This window comes from Schistocerca piceifrons, chromosome 1, assembly GCF_021461385.2.
Source record: "Schistocerca piceifrons isolate TAMUIC-IGC-003096 chromosome 1, iqSchPice1.1, whole genome shotgun sequence".
In the NCBI taxonomy this organism is placed as follows: domain Eukaryota; kingdom Metazoa; phylum Arthropoda; class Insecta; order Orthoptera; family Acrididae; genus Schistocerca; species Schistocerca piceifrons.
Genome location: NC_060138.1, coordinates 63,753,778 through 63,773,251, shown reverse-complemented (window position 1 = coordinate 63,773,251; position 19,474 = coordinate 63,753,778). Strand labels below are relative to the sequence as shown.

The 19,474-nt window shown below is 46.7% G+C and overlaps 1 protein-coding gene across 1 annotated transcript in view; it reads left to right on the top strand.

The window, feature by feature from the left end:
* LOC124789589 (hydroxyacid-oxoacid transhydrogenase, mitochondrial) overlaps positions 1-19,474 on the top strand; it is a 91,712-nt gene that overhangs the window by 58,412 nt on the left and 13,826 nt on the right. Inside the window, exon 8 of the mRNA XM_047257001.1 lies at positions 2,926-3,077. Coding sequence (XP_047112957.1) covers positions 2,926-3,077 — 152 coding nt within the window. The remainder of the gene's footprint in view (positions 1-2,925; positions 3,078-19,474) is intronic.

Here is a 19,474-nt window from a genome sequence, read left to right as displayed (position 1 = left end):
TGAACAAATGAAAGAAAATGAATTCCTACCATCCCTGGACATTATCATGTAGAGGATGATTAGTGTTTGCAGTGATCAAGTACTGATATGTTTAAAGTAATCTTTAAAAATACAGAAGAATAAAATGTTATGTGAAAGAAAGATAGTGAGTTCTTGAAATAAACAGGCTTTCACTTTCCTGCCCCTATTGCCCTATAGCTCCTCCCCTCATATGTTGCTTTTCTTATTTTTATGTGCAGCATTTCTATCAGCTGAGAGTAAGGACTAGGTAATTATTGATCATCCCATATTTTTTTGTTTTGAATGTCTTTGTGACAGTACTAGTTATAATGCAATATGCTGCAAATAACCAGATCTGTGATGCAAGTATAATATCGCATCATAATATCCTAAATATAATGTGCAGGCAACCTAGCATCAAAATTAATTACCATAAATTGCATTTGTAGAACTAGTTTCCATTTTAGGTTGAGTTACTTCAGAATGTTACACAATAGAGACTACTGGATAAAAAGAATTCACATTGATTACTTTACTGACTTGTTTCCAGAACTGAAAGTTACCTTCCTTATGACATATTTCTGAAACACTGTCATTTTACTACATACAGATTATTTTTATAGACTGGATTTTCTTCATTATTCCCAACCAAAAATTAAATTTTTGTGTCATTTCAGTTCTCCTTATTATCTAAGATATCAGGGGAACAAACTAAAGTGTTTGTGTTACACAGCTGAATTTAGTGTCATATTATCTAGAGATTCAGTTTTTTGGATGTCAGGGTTATGTTATCAACTCCCTGCAATATTTCTCTGTTAGTTATCTGAAAACATAGTAAACAAAATTGCTGGTAACGCACCAAATAAGTATAACTAATGATTAAGTATTCATAAATATATTGTAGAGTTTGACTAAAATCCATATACAAAAACAGCTTAGTTACTTAAAAAAATAGTTTTCATTGGGTAGGTCATAATAATATCACTCCTAAAAACAGCTAGTACTTCTCTTGTTCTACATTCAGAGGATCTGTAACAGAGAACCATGAGCTCTACTCACTTAAGAATGTTGTTTCCGTATCAATATTCTGCGAACAGTTTAAAGTAGTCTTCTTTTTATTACTCATTTGTATTTTATACACTTTGTCACCAGTCCCAGTGAAGTGTACTTTTCCATAAAGAGTATTATCATTCACAGTGAACAGTTTGCAAATAAGGCTAAGTGCAGTTTTGTACAGGAAAATACACTACTGACCATTAAAGTTGCAACACCATGAAGCATAGCATGTAACGAACTTTTACTTCCTGAGCAACAATACACGAATAAATTTGTAAGTGATGTGAGGGTATTCAGAGTGTGAAAATTATTACATGCAGTTGCCACCTATTGCAGCTACAATGGCTCTAACAAGGCAGGGCATAGACATACGGAGTTTGGATAACAGATACTCATATGCCATTTCATACCGCTTCATCTCTGTACTTGAGTTCATAAATCATAGTCACCGGCAAATGGCAGAATGCCAGTTTCTCAGCAATATATGAGCAGATGTTTTTAATGGGTGAGGAATCTGAAGAACGTGCTGGGCTGGGCAACAATTGAAAACAGTCTGCACCAGTACTGCAAAGGCAACATGCTCCCTTTTGTTATTTAGTTGAAAGAAAATGTCACAGAGTCCTTGGAGATAGGGTACAGTCACTGGCCTTGGCACATTGGAAATGTAACTCCTAGTGTCCAAATTACTAGTTAAGTGTACTACAGGAGATAGCGTAGTGCACTCAACGGTGCTCCATACCATCTCACCACATCTCCGTATGAATGTGACATATGCTTTCAGGCAACATCCATTCTCTTTAGAACCTTCACACATGAACATGCCTATTGTGATGATGATCACAAAAGCAGGACTCATCTGAAAACGTGATGTGGTGGTGCTCCTGTGACCAGTGTGGATGTTGGGTCCACCATTATTAACACACCACCCTCTGTTGCCACTTCAGACACCCACAACAGTGGTTATCATGTTCACAGCACATGACACTCTAGATATAGACACAGTTTGTTTGGACACTTCTATTGCTGCAAACAAGCTCATTTTCTGACTCAAGCTCCATGACAGGGCTATTCCATCTTCCATGGCTTAGCAAACAATATGTCAATCCTCTCGGGCACAAGTCATGTGGCATCATTAAAATCCTGCATGGTGTTGAACATGGCGTTCCTGAATCCATTGGTTCAATATTCACATGACAGTTGTGGGATACGGACCACGCGAGCAGCAAAATCGCAGAACGATTAATAGCAGTCCCTGTAGGTCACAATCTTGCTGCTATAGAATTACTACATGTACTGGAAGACAATCATCATTTTTGCACGAGGGATAACACAATCTTCTCGCAAACGAACAACATTCAAACACAATTTGTGAATGAGAAACCTGCTGAGTGCTCTTTCTTTATCTACAAAATATAGATGATATAACTCCTTCCTATTTTGTGCAGATGTATTAAAATGCTAATCATCTGCATATGCAAAAATGTCAAACACCACATGCCAGTTTGACCTTGTTGCATGTTGCCACCATGGTTTTGCATTTTCAGTAGGCATGGCACTAGTGTACTATATTTTGATGGTCTTTATTGTTAGAAAGATTATTTTGTCATGTCAAAAAAAATCTACTTTATCATCTGTACTATTGATCCACTACTTAAAACTACATGAGTGAGTGGATAATTATTTCCTCTTTTCTCACTTGTACTATTCTTAAGTCGCAGAATTTTCAACTGTATTTCTTAAGTAATAATCTGTATTTTAATTTGGCTGGCTATCCTGATCTGAAATTATTCAATAGTAGTGTACGAATTGTTTTTTAAATTTTTGTTGATAATAAAATTTATTTATACTTTTGTCTGTCACTGATTTTAGCAAGGATCATCCCATCATTCCACATGGCTTGTCTGTTGTAATGAGTGCACCAGCAGTCTTCAACTTTACGGGACCAGCATGTCCTGACAGACATATTGAAGCAGCGGGTATCCTAGGGGCTGATGTAAGAAATGCTAAGAGGGCAGATGGAGGTATGTGTGTTTTTTCTTTACTGGTTGGATTTAATTTCTCATTGGCCGTGAGGATATCTGTAGTGGAGGTCCAACTTAATGTTTGGAGGAGATTTTATTGGGTTATTTGGGAAAGGAATTATTGTGGTATTTTGTAAGTGGTTGAGGAAAACCACAAGAAGCATGAATTAGTATCTCTAAATTAGAATTTCAGATCCACAACATCAAAAGAACAATACTGCATTTTATCACTGTGATCTGTTGCTAAGTTGTTCGCCTGATAGGGGAATTTATTTTTGTATTGACATAATCACATTGTTACTAAATGATGGAATAAGTAGATGTGTCGGATATCACATGTTGTTTTGATCATCAACCCTAAGGTCAGTTTGACACACCACTCTACTGCTGTCACTTGTCAGCTGTTGTTTTCATTTCTGCATAGCTGCAACATCCCACATGATGTCCTTTCCAGAACAACAGAACTGTCAATAATAATTACCTTCTGTGGGGTGTAAACTGATCAGAGTTTGTGCTTTATTAGATGTGGTGGTTTGCACAAAGGGTGATCTACAAAACAGTGATAAGCACTCCCTGCAACCACTCCGTATTATTTGCATGTTTGTACCTCTATTACAAGTAGACAAAAAGCAATGGCGGGGTGAACAAATGTGAGCAAAAGCGTGTTGTGGGATCTGCTGCGGTGTTTTGATGTCATGAAATGATTCTGAATATTTTCTATGCAATTTTCATCTTTGTGTTGCCAACTATGGATCAACTGGAATGAAAGTAAATCTAATCTAACTATGAGATATTATTAAAGATATCATTTTCTAAAAGCAACCTTTCCATTTCTAAATACAAACAAACAAGTCCCTTTGCTGTTTCAAAAGATGAACCAGTAGTTCCACAAAATGGAACAGATTGCCACTTGATACATGAAATGTGCTCATGAATGGAGTGCTAGAACTGAGATCAGGTTATCTTGACTGATAAGTACCCTCTGGTAGAGGAAACTTTAACACTTTCGCAGAAAGGAAAGCACGCCATGTAAAGCTGTAGCAAGATTGGAGAGAAAATTGCTAGGACCTAAGGATTGAAGAAATGTGTACTGTCTTGCCTGTCTCTTATCTTAACTGGTTTTAGGTATCCTATATTTAATTTTATTTAATATTATGTTTCACAGAAGAGCAAGTTATTAGCTAATAGGCAATAAAGAGTCCAGATTTTCTGAAGAGTTCTTGTTCTCCTGGTTACAAATAATCCCATCCAATATTAATTGCGTGGTTTTTTTTTTAAGTCTGGATGTCAAACAGGTCGACTCAAAACAGGAGAGGCACTACAGGAAATTTTAATTTCCACTGTCCTGTAATAGTTTAATGGCATCCGTTACAAAATATACACTTTTGAGTTCCACAGAGCCAAATACAGTGATGTGAGGTATAAGAATGTTGTTTGAAGAGATGTGGCAGTCCACTTCAGGACACTTACGACCAATAACATCTCTTACATTTCCTCGAAGATATATATTTTATGGATCAGACTCTCCAGAAAGATGTGCGCTACAAAATGAACTTATTTTTGAAAAGTCGTTTTAATTTTTTTTTACGTTCTGATGTGCAGAGCAGTCTGAGTTATAGTGGGAGGTGGTGCGGGAGTGACCACATGACCCGTGTTTACATTTAGTGATTTTTCTGTTTCCTCTTCATTTGCTGCTCGCACGTCAAATGAAACTGAGATGGATTTCTGTGGCTGGGAGCTATCAAGTGAATTAAAATACATTCACATAATTACGAAAGGCCAAAATGTTACTAGTTTCAGATTTTATTTTATTTCCACCTTTCTGACAGTCAAGCATTAATAACCTTGCAGAACAATAAAGTTATTTTTGTTGGTTTACTAAAGAAATTTGGCTTTTATTAAGCTTTCCTTCTGAGACAGTAAACTTGTTTGAAACGAAGTGTTTAATTCCACACTATTGGCTAGTTTCAACTGTTCGTTGCATTTCAAGTGCATACTTGTCATTGTCTAGCACATATGGCATTATGCCATAATAAAGAACCAAACATGAGATAATACAGTACTGGTACTCCAAGAAAATTTATGTCCCGAAAACCATACCGAAAAGCTTAGTACCAGGTCGAGGCCTACGTCATTGGGAATCTTGACATAGAAATGTGCGCTTTAAGGTGAACTATGCATTTTAGTATGGTTCACGAAATTCCGACGCTCTTGGAGTACCCTCTGATGGCTTATTTCTTTTATGACATACTGTAAGTAAGATCTTTTAATGTTTTACATGTATGAACATACAGGCTTCCTACATCACAGTAGCTGCGCAAATGTTGTGACGCCTCTTATCTGGCGCTCTCTGGCAACTGCTGAAATGAATCTATTCCTAACAGGCCGAGGGAAAATATTGCGAACTGTGGTTCGAAAAGTGTTATTTTCAAGGTAAATTTCCTTTTACGCAAGATGAACTATGTACGATGAATTTCTTAAATCACAGAGCGTTTTAAAAATCAACTCTTTGATGACGAGCCATTTAGAAGAATTTCGAGCCAAGGAGATCAGATATTTATGTCGGTAGCAAAAATTTTAGTGGCATATTTGTGTGATGTATCTTAAAAGTGAAACATGTGCTAAACATATAAACATTATATGTGAAAGATTAGCTTCTCTTGTAGCTTATTAATCTTAGAGACAAAAATTATATGTGAAAGCTTTGCATTTCTTGTAGCAACACTATGTATATTAACTTAAACTATTAACTTTTCGTGTTGGTGGAATTCGTATTTATACTTTCATAATACAAAAATATGCAGCGTATCATCAAAGATCTTTCCAAAATGTGTTTTGTGCTGCCCAATCTGATGCCTTGCATGCTTGGGACTGTGTTGGTGATGTCCCAGTCTGTGTCACCCCCCCCCCCCCCTCCCCCCCAAATCTTTGAAGTCAGTACCGAGCATTATTTTCCACCAAGATCTTCTTCTGCAAACTGACGAGAAGCTCCATGCTAGCCTCGAGCGGCGAGGGGTTCGTTTGATCCGCAGTGTGCAGTAAGGCCCTCCAAACAATCGCACCACTACAGGCACCTTTATCCTGGCCTTCGAGGGGAATGTCCTCCCAGATAAGGTCAAGGTAATGGTGTATCGGTGTGATGCAAAACCTTATATTCCACCACCGATGAGATGCTTTAAATGCTTAAAGTTTGGACACGTGTCTTATCCCTGCACCACTGATCCCCTCTGCGGTGACTGTGGGTGCCCCAGGGATGAGGCAAGTGCCTGTGCTCCACTGCTGGTGTGTGTAAATTGTCATGGTCAGCATTCTCCACGCTTGCCTGCATGCCCAGCGTTTGTGAAAAAAAGACAGATTAAAGAGTACAAAACCTTAGATCGGCTCACCTCCACTGAGGCTCATCAAAAGTACGACTAGCTCCATCCTGTGTCTATGACTCCTACTTTTGCTTCAGTTATGTCCATTCCCCTCCTACTCCCTCCTCTTCCCAGCCCCACCCCATTCACCCCATGCCTTCAGCCTCCCCCTCCCCTTCCCTGTCAGTACCCATACCCACCCCTTCGGGTGCTGCTCCCCCTCCCCCGCCGGAGAAATGCTCCCCTCCTTTGGCAGCCACCAGTACTGGAGCTCCTCCTGGGACTCCTCTTCCCGGCATCCCTCTGACAGGCGATCTGCTGCACCACATCAGCAGTGCAATCTGCAGCCAGTGGGCGCCAAGACGGCCCGTTGTAATTCCGTGCCCGCCCTCGCTGAAGCCTGCCCTTCTCTTCCTTCTCAAGAGAAGGAGCAGAAATGCAAGAACAAGGCCCCTCTGGTACCCCCTGAGGTGCAGCCTTCCCCTCCTCCAGGCAATGAACCAACAGTCTTGACCCATCCTTATCGGTGACTGATGGCGACTCAGTGGCGTGACCAACTCCAGCTCATTCGCTTCCCATTTGGACTCTGGCTTGTGAATCCTTCAGTGCGGTTGTAATGGCTATTTGCATCACCTTCTAGAGTTGCAGCTCCCTCTTTCCTTCTACTCTGCCACTTGTATTGCACTCCAGGAGACTCATTTTGTCAATTCTTACTCGCCCACCCTTCGTGGGTTCCACGCTTTCTGTCGGAACCGCATTGGTCCCTTGCGGGCTTCTGGTTGTGTTTGCACCTTGGTCTGCAAGGGTAGTAAGTGGGTTCCCCTCCATACCACTCTGGAAGCCATTGCTGTCAGTGTCCATTTGATGACTCCAATCTCAATTTGCTATCTCTACCTCCCACCTGACAGCTGCCCACATCCCTTGCCCTCATCACCCTTCTTCAACAACTCCATTCTCCCTTCCTGCTACTAGGGGACTTTAATGTCCACAACCCTCTTTGGGGTAGTCATATGACTACTGCCCTGGGCAGGACAGTTGAAGCTGTTCTGGCAGGGCTTGACCTCTGTTTACTAAACACAGGCACTCCCACACACTTTAGTGTGGTGCACAGCACTTCCTCTACCATTGACCTCTGCATCTGCAGTCCCGGCCTTCTTCCCTCCATTCAGTGGAGTGTCCACGATAACTTACGTGACAGCGACCATTACCTGATTGAAATGATAATTAAATCAACACCCGATCTGCAAACAAAAGTTGATGTATATCATTGGGGGCATGATTAAAATGTGTGCCCCGACCGTTACTTGAACCCAGGATCTCCTGCTTACATGGCAGATGCTCTGTCCATCTGAGCCCCTGAGGGCACAGAGGATAGTGCACCTTTCACATTCCCTGTAAGCCCCCATATTCCCAACATGTCCACACCACTACATTCGTAGTGTGCCTAATGTATATTAACGCCTGTTTGCAGCTGGGGTGTCGATTTAATTATCATTTCATTCTAGAGAAGCTACATGGTCATTGATGGTATTTGTTCTTTCAGGTACAAATACTACCTTCATATATAATTACCTGATTGTTTTGATCTTCCTTCAGTGTCTCTCGCTCCGTCACCCTCCCAGGTGGGCCATATCTAAGGCTGATGGGGGTGCCTTCTCCTCTGCTCCCATCCCCCCCTGTACTGCCATATGACAGTGTTGATGAATCTACACAGACTTTGACTGCTGCCATCCTTTCAGCATCTGTTTCAGCAATCCCTTCTTCCTCAGGTGTCCCCCTCCCCCCTCTCCCCACTGGTAGATTGTCCCTTGGTGGACTCTGGAAATTGCTGCACCCATAAAAGACCGCCGCCGTGCTCTTCAACACTTCAGGCAGCACCCTTCTACTGCTCTTCTTCTGGTCTTTAAACGATTCCATGCCTGGGCCCGCTACGCGATCAGACTTCAGAAAGGGATTTGCTGGGGACTGATGACCATAGATGTTAAGTCCCATAGTGCTCAAAGCCATTTGAAAGGATTTTCTGGGAATGATATGTAGCTGCCATAGGACCACACACTCCCTTTTCCCCCCCTGCGGGTCCGGGGGTTAGAATAGGCCCGAGGTATTCCTGCCTGTCGTAAGAGGCGACTAAAAGGAGTCCATCCCCCTCAAGGGGGTAGTTAGCGCCTGCGTCCGGAGACGGACGGTTCCACGACCTATATTTGTGGTCTTTTTGGTTTTTCACTTCTCGTTTCTTCCTTCCTTTGGTTGGTTCCTTTCTTTGTTCTTCTCCATCTCACTGTCTTCCTTACTCTTTCCCTTGCCTTCTTCTCCTTCTCCTTGCCTTCTTCTCCTTCTCCTTGCCTTCTTCTCCTTCTCCTTGCCTTCTTCTCCTTCTCCTTGCCTTCTTCTCCTTCTCCTTGCCTTCTTCTCCTTCTCCTTCTCCTTGCCTTCTTCTCCTTCTCCTTCTCCTTGCCTTCTTCTCCTTCTCCTTCTCCTTGCCTTCTTCTCCTTCTCCTTCTCCTTGCCTTCTTCTCCTTCTCCTTCTCCTTGCCTTCTTCTCCTTCTCCTTCTCCTTGCCTTCTTCTCCTTCTCCTTCTCCTTGCCTTCTTCTCCTTCTCCTTCTCCTTGCCTTCTTCTCCTTCTCCTTCTCCTTGCCTTCTTCTCCTTCTCCTTCTCCTTGCCTTCTTCTCCTTCTCCTTCTCCTTGCCTTCTTCTCCTTCTCCTTCTCCTTGCCTTCTTCTCCTTCTCCTTCTCCTTGCCTTCTTCTCCTTCTCCTTCTCCTTGCCTTCTTCTCCTTCTCCTTCTCCTTGCCTTCTTCTCCTTCTCCTTCTCCTTGCCTTCTTCTCCTTCTCCTTCTCCTTGCCTTCTTCTCCTTCTCCTTCTCCTTGCCTTCTTCTCCTTCTCCTTCTCCTTGCCTTCTTCTCCTTCTCCTTCTCCTTGCCTTCTTCTCCTTCTCCTTCTCCTTGCCTTCTTCTCCTTCTCCTTCTCCTTGCCTTCTTCTCCTTCTCCTTCTCCTTGCCTTCTTCTCCTTCTCCTTCTCCTTGCCTTCTTCTCCTTCTCCTTCTCCTTGCCTTCTTCTCCTTCTCCTTCTCCTTGCCTTCTTCTCCTTCTCCTTCTCCTTGCCTTCTTCTCCTTCTCCTTCTCCTTGCCTTCTTCTCCTTCTCCTTCTCCTTGCCTTCTTCTCCTTCTCCTTCTCCTTGCCTTCTTCTCCTTCTCCTTCTCCTTGCCTTCTTCTCCTTCTCCTTCTCCTTGCCTTCTTCTCCTTCTCCTTCTCCTTGCCTTCTTCTCCTTCTCCTTCTCCTTGCCTTCTTCTCCTACTCCTTCTCCTTGCCTTCTTCTCCTTCTCCTTCTCCTTGCCTTCTTCTCCTTCTCCTTCTCCTTGCCTTCTTCTCCTTCTCCTTCTCCTTGCCTTCTTCTCCTTCTCCTTCTCCTTGCCTTCTTCTCCTTCTCCTTCTCCTTGCTTTCTTCTCCTTCTCCTTCTCCTTGCCTTCTTCTCCTTCTCCTTCTCCTTGCCTTCTTCTCCTTCTCCTTCTCCTTCTCCTTGCCTTCTTCTCCTTCTCCTTGCCTTCTTCTCCTTGCCTTCTTCTCCTTGCCTTCTTCTCCTTGCCTTCTTCTCCTTGCCTTCTTCTCCTTGCCTTCTTCTCCTTGCCTTCTTCTCCTTGCCTTCTTCTCCTTGCCTTCTTCTCCTTGCCTTCTTCTCCTTGCCTTCTTCTCCTTGCCTTCTCCTTGCCTTCTCCTCCTCCTCCTCCTCCTCCTCCTCCTCCTCCTCCTCCCTGGCTTCTCCTCCTCCTCCTCCTCCTCCTTGACTTCTTCTCCTCCTCCTCCTCCTTGACTTCTTCTCCTCCTCCTCCTCCTTGACTTCTTCTTCTTCTCCTCCTCCTCCTCCTTGACTTCTTCTTCTTCTCCTCCTCCTCCTCCTTGACTTCTTCTTCTTCTCCTCCTCCTCCTCCTCCTTGACTTCTTATTCTTCTCCTCCTCCTCCTCCTTGACTTCTTCTTCTTCTTCTCCTCCTCCTCCTCCTTGACTTCTTCTTCTTCTTCTCCTCCTCCTCCTCCTTGACTTCTTCTCCTCCTCCTCCTCCTTGCCTTCTCTGGTCTCCGCCTCGGTGTTTGAGACAGTTTGTCCTCTCTCTCTTCCTTTTCCTCTTCTTCCTTCCTCCCTGTGCGCGCCTGAAGGCCGACCCACGCCTTCGCACGCATAGCCGGTGACGGGGTAACACATAATTCCCCGCCCTGGGTAGACAAGTAAGGCACGCATGTACCCCCTGGTAAAGGCCAGGCCCAGGGAGGGGTGATTGCCTGAGCTGATACCTTCTGACCATGCCGATTGGTCCCTCCGTCTGCTTCTCGGGAGGTGTGACCTGAGGTGTGAACATTCACCTAAGGCGGGAGTGCCCTCTGAGAGGGTCCCCATAAGGAAGGAGCGCGCCATCGGAGACGCTGACAATCATGGGGGATTCCTCCACAATGGATTTATCTTCTTCTCTCTCGACTTCTGCCCACAAACGGAAACATGACCAGCCACCAGTGACAAAAGTACTACCGCCTGCCCCACAGTTCCTCGTCGTTTCTCGATCTGAGGACGGAAAGGATTTTTCTTCTGTCAACCCTTTTGTTATCCAGTAGGGCGTAGATGCCATAGCCAGTACTGTTAAGTCTTGTACAAGGTTGCGTAATGGTACCTTGTTACTAGAAACTGAGAGCGCCTTTCAGGCACAGAAACTGCTTCGAGCCACACTCCTGTACACGTTCCCTGTCCGGGTGGAGGCTCACCGAACTTTGAATTCGTCTCATGGGGTGGTCTATACTAGATCCCTCGACGGATTGACTGACGAGGAGATTCAGTCTTTCCTCGCTGAGCAGGGCGTGACGGCTGTCCATAGGGGCATGAAAAAGGTCAACAATGACCTTGTACCGACCCGGACACTTTTCTTGACCTTTGATAGTGTTAAGCTGCCATCGCGCATCAAAGCGGGCTACGAGGTTATTTCTGTTCGCCCCTATGTTCCAACACCTATGCGCTGCTACCAGTGTCAGCGTTTTAATCACACTCGCCAGTCTTGTTCCAATGCGGCTAAATGTGTCACTTGTGGCAGGGATGCCCATGAGGGTGACTGTCCACCTCCGTCTCCTCGTTGTGTGAACTGTCAGGGTGACCATGCAGCGTCGTCCTGCGACTGTCCCGTCTATAAGGAAGAATGCTGTATCCAAGAAATTCGGGTCAAAGAGAAAGTGTCCACCTCGGCTGCTCGCAAGCTATTAGCTAGTAGGAAGCCCATGCTGCTCCCAGCGGGGAAATACAGTACTGTCCTCGCCTCTCCTCGGACTACCAGGGAGGTGGCAACCCAGACATGCGATCTGACCTTCACCACCACGGTCGTCCGTTCGGCCAGTGCTAAGATCGCGCGGTCACCGTCTCCTCTTCCTCCCATCACCCCACAGACACAAGCACATTCATCAGCTTCTGCTAAGACGAAGACGCAGAAGTCAGATGCAGGGGCCTTCAAGAAGGAACCGTCCCGTGCAGACTTCCTATGTACCTCAACCTCCCAGCCATCGACCAGTACTTCCACCAAACGGCCTTCCAAGAAGGCTCATAGGAAGCACAGTTCTCCTTCTCTGCCATGGCGCATTTCTTCTCCTGCGCCACCCAGCGGTTGCCGCCCCAGGCCGTCATCCGTTTCGCCTGGCCACACTGCTGGTAGCCGAACATCTGGCCATTTACCGGCGGAGGAAGCTCCCCCTCCCAGCCATCTTACCAAGATGGCCGATGAACCTATAGAACCAATGGACGATGACTGTCCGCCTACTGATAGCGGCGGCAGTGCTCGCTCGAAGCCAGGCGCTCAGCGGCCTTCGAGGTGACCCCTTCTTTCATCTTCCTTTTCTTCTTATGATGGCACTTATTCACTGGAATATTCGTAGCATTCACTCCAACCGAGAGGACTTGAAGTTGCTGCTCCCCTTGCACCGTCCGCTCGTCGTAGCCCTCCAGGAAACGAAGCTACGCCCACGCGATCAAATTGCCTTGGCACGCTACACCTCTGTGCATTTTGACCTACCCCCTGTGGTAGGTATTCCGGCTCATGGAGGGGTTATGTCGCTGGTCCGGAATGATGTTTACTATGATCCCATCACATTGCACACCGGCCTGCAGGCAGTTCCCATCCGAATTACTCTCCCCACTTTTACATTTTCCATTTGTACCGTTTACACTCCATCGTCGTCTGCCGTTACCAGGGCAGACATGATGCAAATTATTGCTCAGCTACCTGCACCATTTTTGTCAACTGGAGACTTCAATGCCCACCATCCCCTTTGGGGCTCTCCAGCATCCTGCCCGAGGGGCTCCCTGTTATCAGACCTTTTCAAGCAGCTCAATCTTGTCTGCCTCAATACTGGCGCCCCTACTTTTCTTTCGGACACATCTCACACCTATTCCCATTTAGACCTCTCTATATGTACTACCCAACTTGCACGCCGGTTTGAGTGGTATGCACTTTCTGTTACATATTCGAGCGACCACTTCCCATATGTTATCCATCTCCTGCAGCATACCCCCTCTCCGTGCTCATCTAGTTGGACCATCTCCAAAGCAGACTGGGGGCTCTTCTCTTCCAGGGCGACCTTTCAGGATCAAACCTTCACAAGCTGCGATCGTCAGGTCGCACACCTCACGGAAGTCATTCTCACTGCTGCTGAATATTCCATCCCTCACCGTACTTCTTCTCCACGTCGCGTACCGGTCCCCTGGTGGACCGCAGCATGTAGAGACGCTTTACGTGCTCGTCGACGTGCTTTACGCACCTTTAAACACCACCCTACAGTGGCGAATTGTATCAATTATAAACGATTACGTGCACAGTGTCGTCGTATTATTAAAGAAAGCAAGAAAGCCAGCTGGGCTGCTTTCACAAGCACCTTCAACAGTTTTACTCCTTCTTCTGTTGTCTGGGGTAGCCTGCGCCGGCTATCTGGCACTAAGGTCCACTCACCAGTTTCTGGCTTGACAGTCGCGAATGACGTCCTTGTGGCCCCTGAGGATGTCTCCAATGCCTTTGGCCACTTTTTCGCAGAGGTTTCGAGCTCTGCTCATTACCACCCTGCCTTCCTCCCCCGCAAACAGGCAGAGGAGGCTAGGCCACCTAACTTCCGCTCCTCGAATCGTGAAAGTTATAATGCCCCATTCACCATGCGGGAACTCGAAAACGCACTTGCCCGGTCACGGTCCTCCGCTCCAGGGCCTGATTCTATTCATATTCAGATGCTGAAGAACCTTTCTCCTGCAGGTAAAGGTTTTCTTCTTCGTACTTACAATCGCATCTGGATTGAGGGTCATGTTCCCGCATGCTGGCGCGAATCTATTGTTGTCCTGATTCCTAAGCCAGGGAAGGACAAACACTTGCCTTCCAGTTATCGACCCATCTCGCTTACCAGCTGTGTCTGTAAAGTGATGGAGCAAATGGTTAACTCTCGTTTGGTTTGGCTGCTCGAGTCTCGATGCCTACTTACCAATGTACAATGTGGATTTCGTAGGCACCGCTCTGCTGTTGACCATCTGGTTACCTTGTCGACCTTCATTATGAATAACTTCTTGCGGAAGTGCCCGACTGCGGCTGTGTTCTTTGATTTGGAGAAGGCTTACGACACCTGTTGGAGGGTGGGCATTCTCCACACCATGCATACATGGGGCCTTCGCGGTCGCCTCCCTCTTTTTATTCGTTCCTTTTTAATGGATCGACAGTTCAGGGTACGTGTGGGTTCTGTCCTGTCAGACACCTTTTGCCGGGAGAATGGGGTGCCACAGGGCTCAGTTTTGAGCGTCGCTCTCTTCGCCATAGCGATCAATCCAATAATGGATTGCCTCCCAGCTGACGTATCAGGCTCCCTTTTCGTGGACGATTTTACCATCTATTGCAGCGCGCAGCGTACATGTTTCCTGGAGCGCTGTCTTCAGCGTTCTCTTCACTGTCTTTACTCCTGGAGTGTCGCCAATGGCTTCCGTTTTTCTGCCGAGAAGACGGTCTGTATTAACTTCAGGCGCTACAAAGAGTTTCTCCCACCGTCCTTACGACTCAGTCCTGTTGCTCTCCCATTCGTGGAGACAACAAAATTTTTAGGTCTTACATTTGACAGGAAACTTACCTGGTCTCCACATGTCATATTTGGCTGCCCGTTGTACCTGTTCTCTATATGTCCTCCGTGTTGTCAGTGGTATGTCGTGGGGAGTGGATCGAACCATCCTACTTCATCTATATCGGTCGATCGTCCGCTCCAATCTGGATTATGGGAGCTTCGTATACTCCTCTGCACGGCCATCCATCTTATGCCGCCTCAACTCCATACAACATCGGGGTTTACGACTTGCGATCAGAGCCTTTTATACTAGTCCCGTCGAGAGTCTTCATGCTGATGCTGGTGAATTGCCACTCACCTACCGGCGCGATATACTGCTTTGTCGGTATGCCTGTCGGCTACTGTCAATGCCCGACCACCTGTCTTATTGTTCCTTTTTTGACGACTCCCTCGACCGTCAATACGGGTTGTATGTCTCTGCCCTGCTACCCCCTGGAGTTCGCTTTCATCGCCTCCTTCAACACCTTAATTTTTCACTCCCTGCAACCTTTCAAGTGGGCGAGAGCCACACGCCACCTTGGCTCCAGGCTCAGGTTCGTGTTCATCTTGACCTCAGCTCGCTCCCAAAGGAGGTTACCCCCCGTTCGGTCTACCACTCCCGTTTTGTCGAACTTCGTTCGAAGTTCATTAATATGACCTTCATTTATACAGATGGCTCTAAGACCAATGACGGGGTTGGGTGTTCTTTTATTGTCGGGGCACAAAGTTTCAAATACCGGCTCCATGGCCATTGTTCGGTCTTCACAGCTGAGCTCTTTGCCCTCTACCAGGCTGTTCTTCACATCTGCCGCCACCGACGTTCTGCTTATGTTATCTGCTCCGATTCCCTGAGCGCCATCCAGAGCCTCAGTGATCTGTATCCGGTTCACCCTTACGTGCACCAGATCCAACGCTCTCTTCAGCAGCTGGTGGACGTCGGTTCTCCGGTTAGCTTTATGTGGGTTCTTGGCCATGTCGGTATCCCTGGGAACGAAGCTGCAGATGCTGCGGTCCTCCAGCCTCGGACAGCTTCTTGTTGTGTCCCTTCGTCAGATTGTAGTAGGGTCATTTGTCGGCGCATTTTATCACTGTGGCATGCCGATTGGGCTGCACTTACGGACAACAAGCTTCGGGCCTTTAAGCCTCTTCCCACGGCTTGGACGTCCTCCTCCCGCCCTTCTCGACGGGAGGAGGTCGTTTTGACCTGGTTACGAATTGGACACTGCCGGTTCAGCCATCGCCATCTGCTGACGGCTGCACCAGCGCCGTTCTGCCCATGTGGGCAATTGCAGACGGTCCGCCACATTTTAACGTCCTGTCCGGATTTTAACACACTGCGTCTTGATCTTGGCCTGCCATGTACTCTAGATGCCATTTTAGCGGATGACCCACGAGCAGCTGCTCGCGTTCTTTGTTTTATCAACTTGACAAACCTCTCTAAGGACATTTGATTATGCTGTTTTTTTTTTTTTTTAATCCTATGCCTGTCAGTCTGTCTTTTATCGTGGTTTCCCTTTTAGTTGCTGTTTTAAACTTGTGCCTCGCGGTGCATTCCTAACGTAGTCTGGGCGCTAATGACCATTGAAGTTGTGCGCCCTAAAACCACAAAAAAAAAAAAACCTAACCCCTCTTCAAAGGTCTGGGCGAAACTCAAACGTTTCGCCACTGTCCTTCCACTGGGGTTGCAGGAATTTCTGTGCATGGTGTTGTCCTTACCAATCTGGACTTTGGAGCAGAAAATTTCATTCAACACTTTGTTCAAGCTTCGGCATCGGCTCAGTGTCCACCCATGTTCCTTCTCCTGAAAGAGCCCTCAGAATGACTGCCTTTGTCTTTTGTTTCTCTCTGCTTGGAGCCAAATAGTGCCCCATTCAGTGAGTGGGGATGTGCCAGTGCCTTCGCCCTTTGTCCCGACATTGCTCCTGGACTGGATCAGATACATAACCAAATGCTCCAACACTTATTGGTGGCTGGCCACCATCATATACTGACCCTCTTCAGTAGTCTTTGGAGTGAGGAAGTCTTTCCTACCCAGTGGCAGGAAAGTGTTGTTCCGATGTTGTAGCCAGGGAAGCCACCTCTTCAGTTGGGTAGCTACCATCCAATTAACTTTACCAACACCCTCTGCAAGCTCCTTGAATGCATGGTGAGTTGGCAGCTCTTTTGGATCCTTGAATCCCGCGGCCTTTTGTCATTGACTCAAAGTGGTTTTTGCTGTGGCCACTCTGCGGTGGATAACTTGGTCCACTTGTAGTCTGCTATCTGGTCGGCTTTTGCCCATCGGCAACACCTCCTTGCAGTCTTCTTTGATCTGCATAAAGCCTATGACACCATGTGGCGTCACCGTATCCTCACCACCCTTCACGAATGGGGCCTTAGGGCGCTCTGCCTGTTTTTATCCGTGACTTCCTTTCTTGTCGCTATTTTCGGGTCCAAGTTGACTCCTCCTACAGCACTCCCCATCAGCAAGAAAAAGGGTTTCTACAGGGTTCCGTGCTGAGTGTCCCTCTCTTCCTCATAGCCATTAATGGTCTGGTGACAGCTGTTGGGCCAACAGTATCCCCCTCTTTGTGTGCTGCCGTCTACAGGGGGCAATCTGCCGGGTGCACTCATGGGCTCTCTCCCATGGCTTTCAATTTTCAGTGGCCAAGGCGTGTGTCATGCATTTCTGCCATTGCCATACAGTCCATCCCCTTCTGGAACTGTTCCTTGATGGCCAGCCCACGGAGGTGGTGAACAGCCATCACTTCTTGGGTCTGATCTTCTATGCCCGGTTGACATGGCTCCCTCGTCTTCACCAGCTGAAGAGGATGTGCTGGTCCCATCTCAATGTTCTTCGGTGTCTGTGCAATACCACCTGGGGTGCGGACTGCTCTGTTCTCCTGCGATTGTATCAAGCATTGGTCCAGTCTCTTTTAGACCCTGGAAGTCTTGTCCATGGTTCTGCGTTGCCTTCGACATTGCAGATACTAGACCCCCATCCACCACTGTAGGGTCCTACTTGTGACTGGTGCCTTCTGGTCTATCCCCGTAATTAACCTTCTTGCAGAGGTGGGGATTCCACCACTGCGAGTTTTGCGCCAACAACAGCTGATATCTTATGCGCTCCACATTTGCTGCACCCCAAAGCACCCTAATTATAGTCTCCTTTATCCAGACACGAAGATCACCCTGCCACAGCAGCGGCCACGATGAGGGCTTACCATGGCTATCCGCATTCAGTCACACTTTTCTGAGCTCCAGCAATTCCCTTTACCACCTCTTTTCTCCACCCACACAAGTACCCTTCCGTGGTGCGTCTCTCGGCCGCAGCTCTGTCTTGATCTTCCACTCGCTTCAAAGGAGTCTGCCCCTCTAATGGCACTTTACCACCAGTTCTACTGCCTCCTCAGTTCTTTTCCGGGTTCAGAAGTGATCTATACTGATGGCTCCATGGTTGCTGGCCGTACTGGTTTTGCTTACACCTATTCGTGACACACAGAACTTTGTTCCTTGCTGGATGGCTGTAGTGTTTTTACTGCAGAATTAGTAGCCATCTTGCGCGCAGTGGACCATATCCGCTCCTGCTCGGGACTACCCTTCACTATCTGTAGTGACTCATTGAGCGATTTGCATGCTATCGGCCAGCGCTTCTCTCGCCAACCGTTGGTCATCGTTATCCAGGACTCCCTTTCTCTCGTTGCTCAACGTGGGTGCTCGGTGGTTTTCATTTAGACCCCAGGCCATGTTGGGTTTCCTGGTAATGAAATTGCCGATAAACTGGCTTAATTAGCTACTACCAGGCCATCTCTTCCTATTGGCATTCCGGGAATAGACCTTCGCTCGGCATAACGTTGTCAGGTTTTGGGCCTTTGGGATGCAGAATGCAGATGCACACTCTTTCTTCGCCAAACGAGCTCAGGGCGATTAAGGATTCTACAACTCTGTGGCAGTCCTCCTTACGGGCCTCTTGTAAGGCCTCTGTCATGCTATGCTGGCCCTGCATCGGCCATACTTGGCTGACTCATGGTTATCTCCTTTGTCATGAGAACACCCCTCTCTGTCGTGGATTAATGTTGACTGTGGCTCACGTCTTATTCGACTGCCCCAACTTAGCCACCCTGCGACAGACTTCTAGCTTTCCAGACTTGCTACACCTGGTGTTGGCTGACAATGCCTTAGTGGCGGATCTCGTTCTACGTTTTATTCGTGATGGGGGTTTTTATCACTTTGTTTAAGGGATGGACCTTCCACCTTATCAGTGAGTGGAGGGGATGGCAGGCCCTTTTGCCACCCCCCCCCCCCCCTTCCCTCCCCACACTTTGCCCCAACTGGATTGGTTTCAACTGGGGTTGGTGGTTCACCCTGGCCCTCTACCTTCCCACTCCCTTCCTTATGGGGTCTGTTATGTCTAGAGCTTACCTCTTGTCTCCTGTGCTTCTTCCTTCACGCCCCTGTCAGCCACTTTCTTTCCCTCACCTCTTCTTCCGCCCTTTACCTTCCTTTCCTTTCCTGTCCGTAGTTTATCATTTTATGGACATTGTAGTTCCCTCTTCTAACGTGGGATTTTATCGGTTTTAATTAATCCAAGGTTGGAGGGACTGATGACACTGTAGTTTGGTCGCTTCTCCACCCAACCAACCAACTTTTGGAGATGCTGTGATTGTCACTGCTGCTACACTGTATTAGAAATAGAGCACCTTTTCTAGAAACTTAGAGCTGATTTGTCAGTGGTGCAAGATAAGTTATCAGTTCTGTGTGTTGCAGTTAGGTTTAGAGAAGAGGGGAAGACTTCGGAAATGGGAATGACCCAAAATACACTTTACTGAAGAGAAGCAATTACCAGAACCAAATGTTGTGCACTACATTAAGAATTAACTTTAGTCTATCTCCTGAATACTGCACTGATGAGTCAAAAAATTATACCACCTACTTAATGTTATAGTGGCCCTCTTCTGGAGCCCAA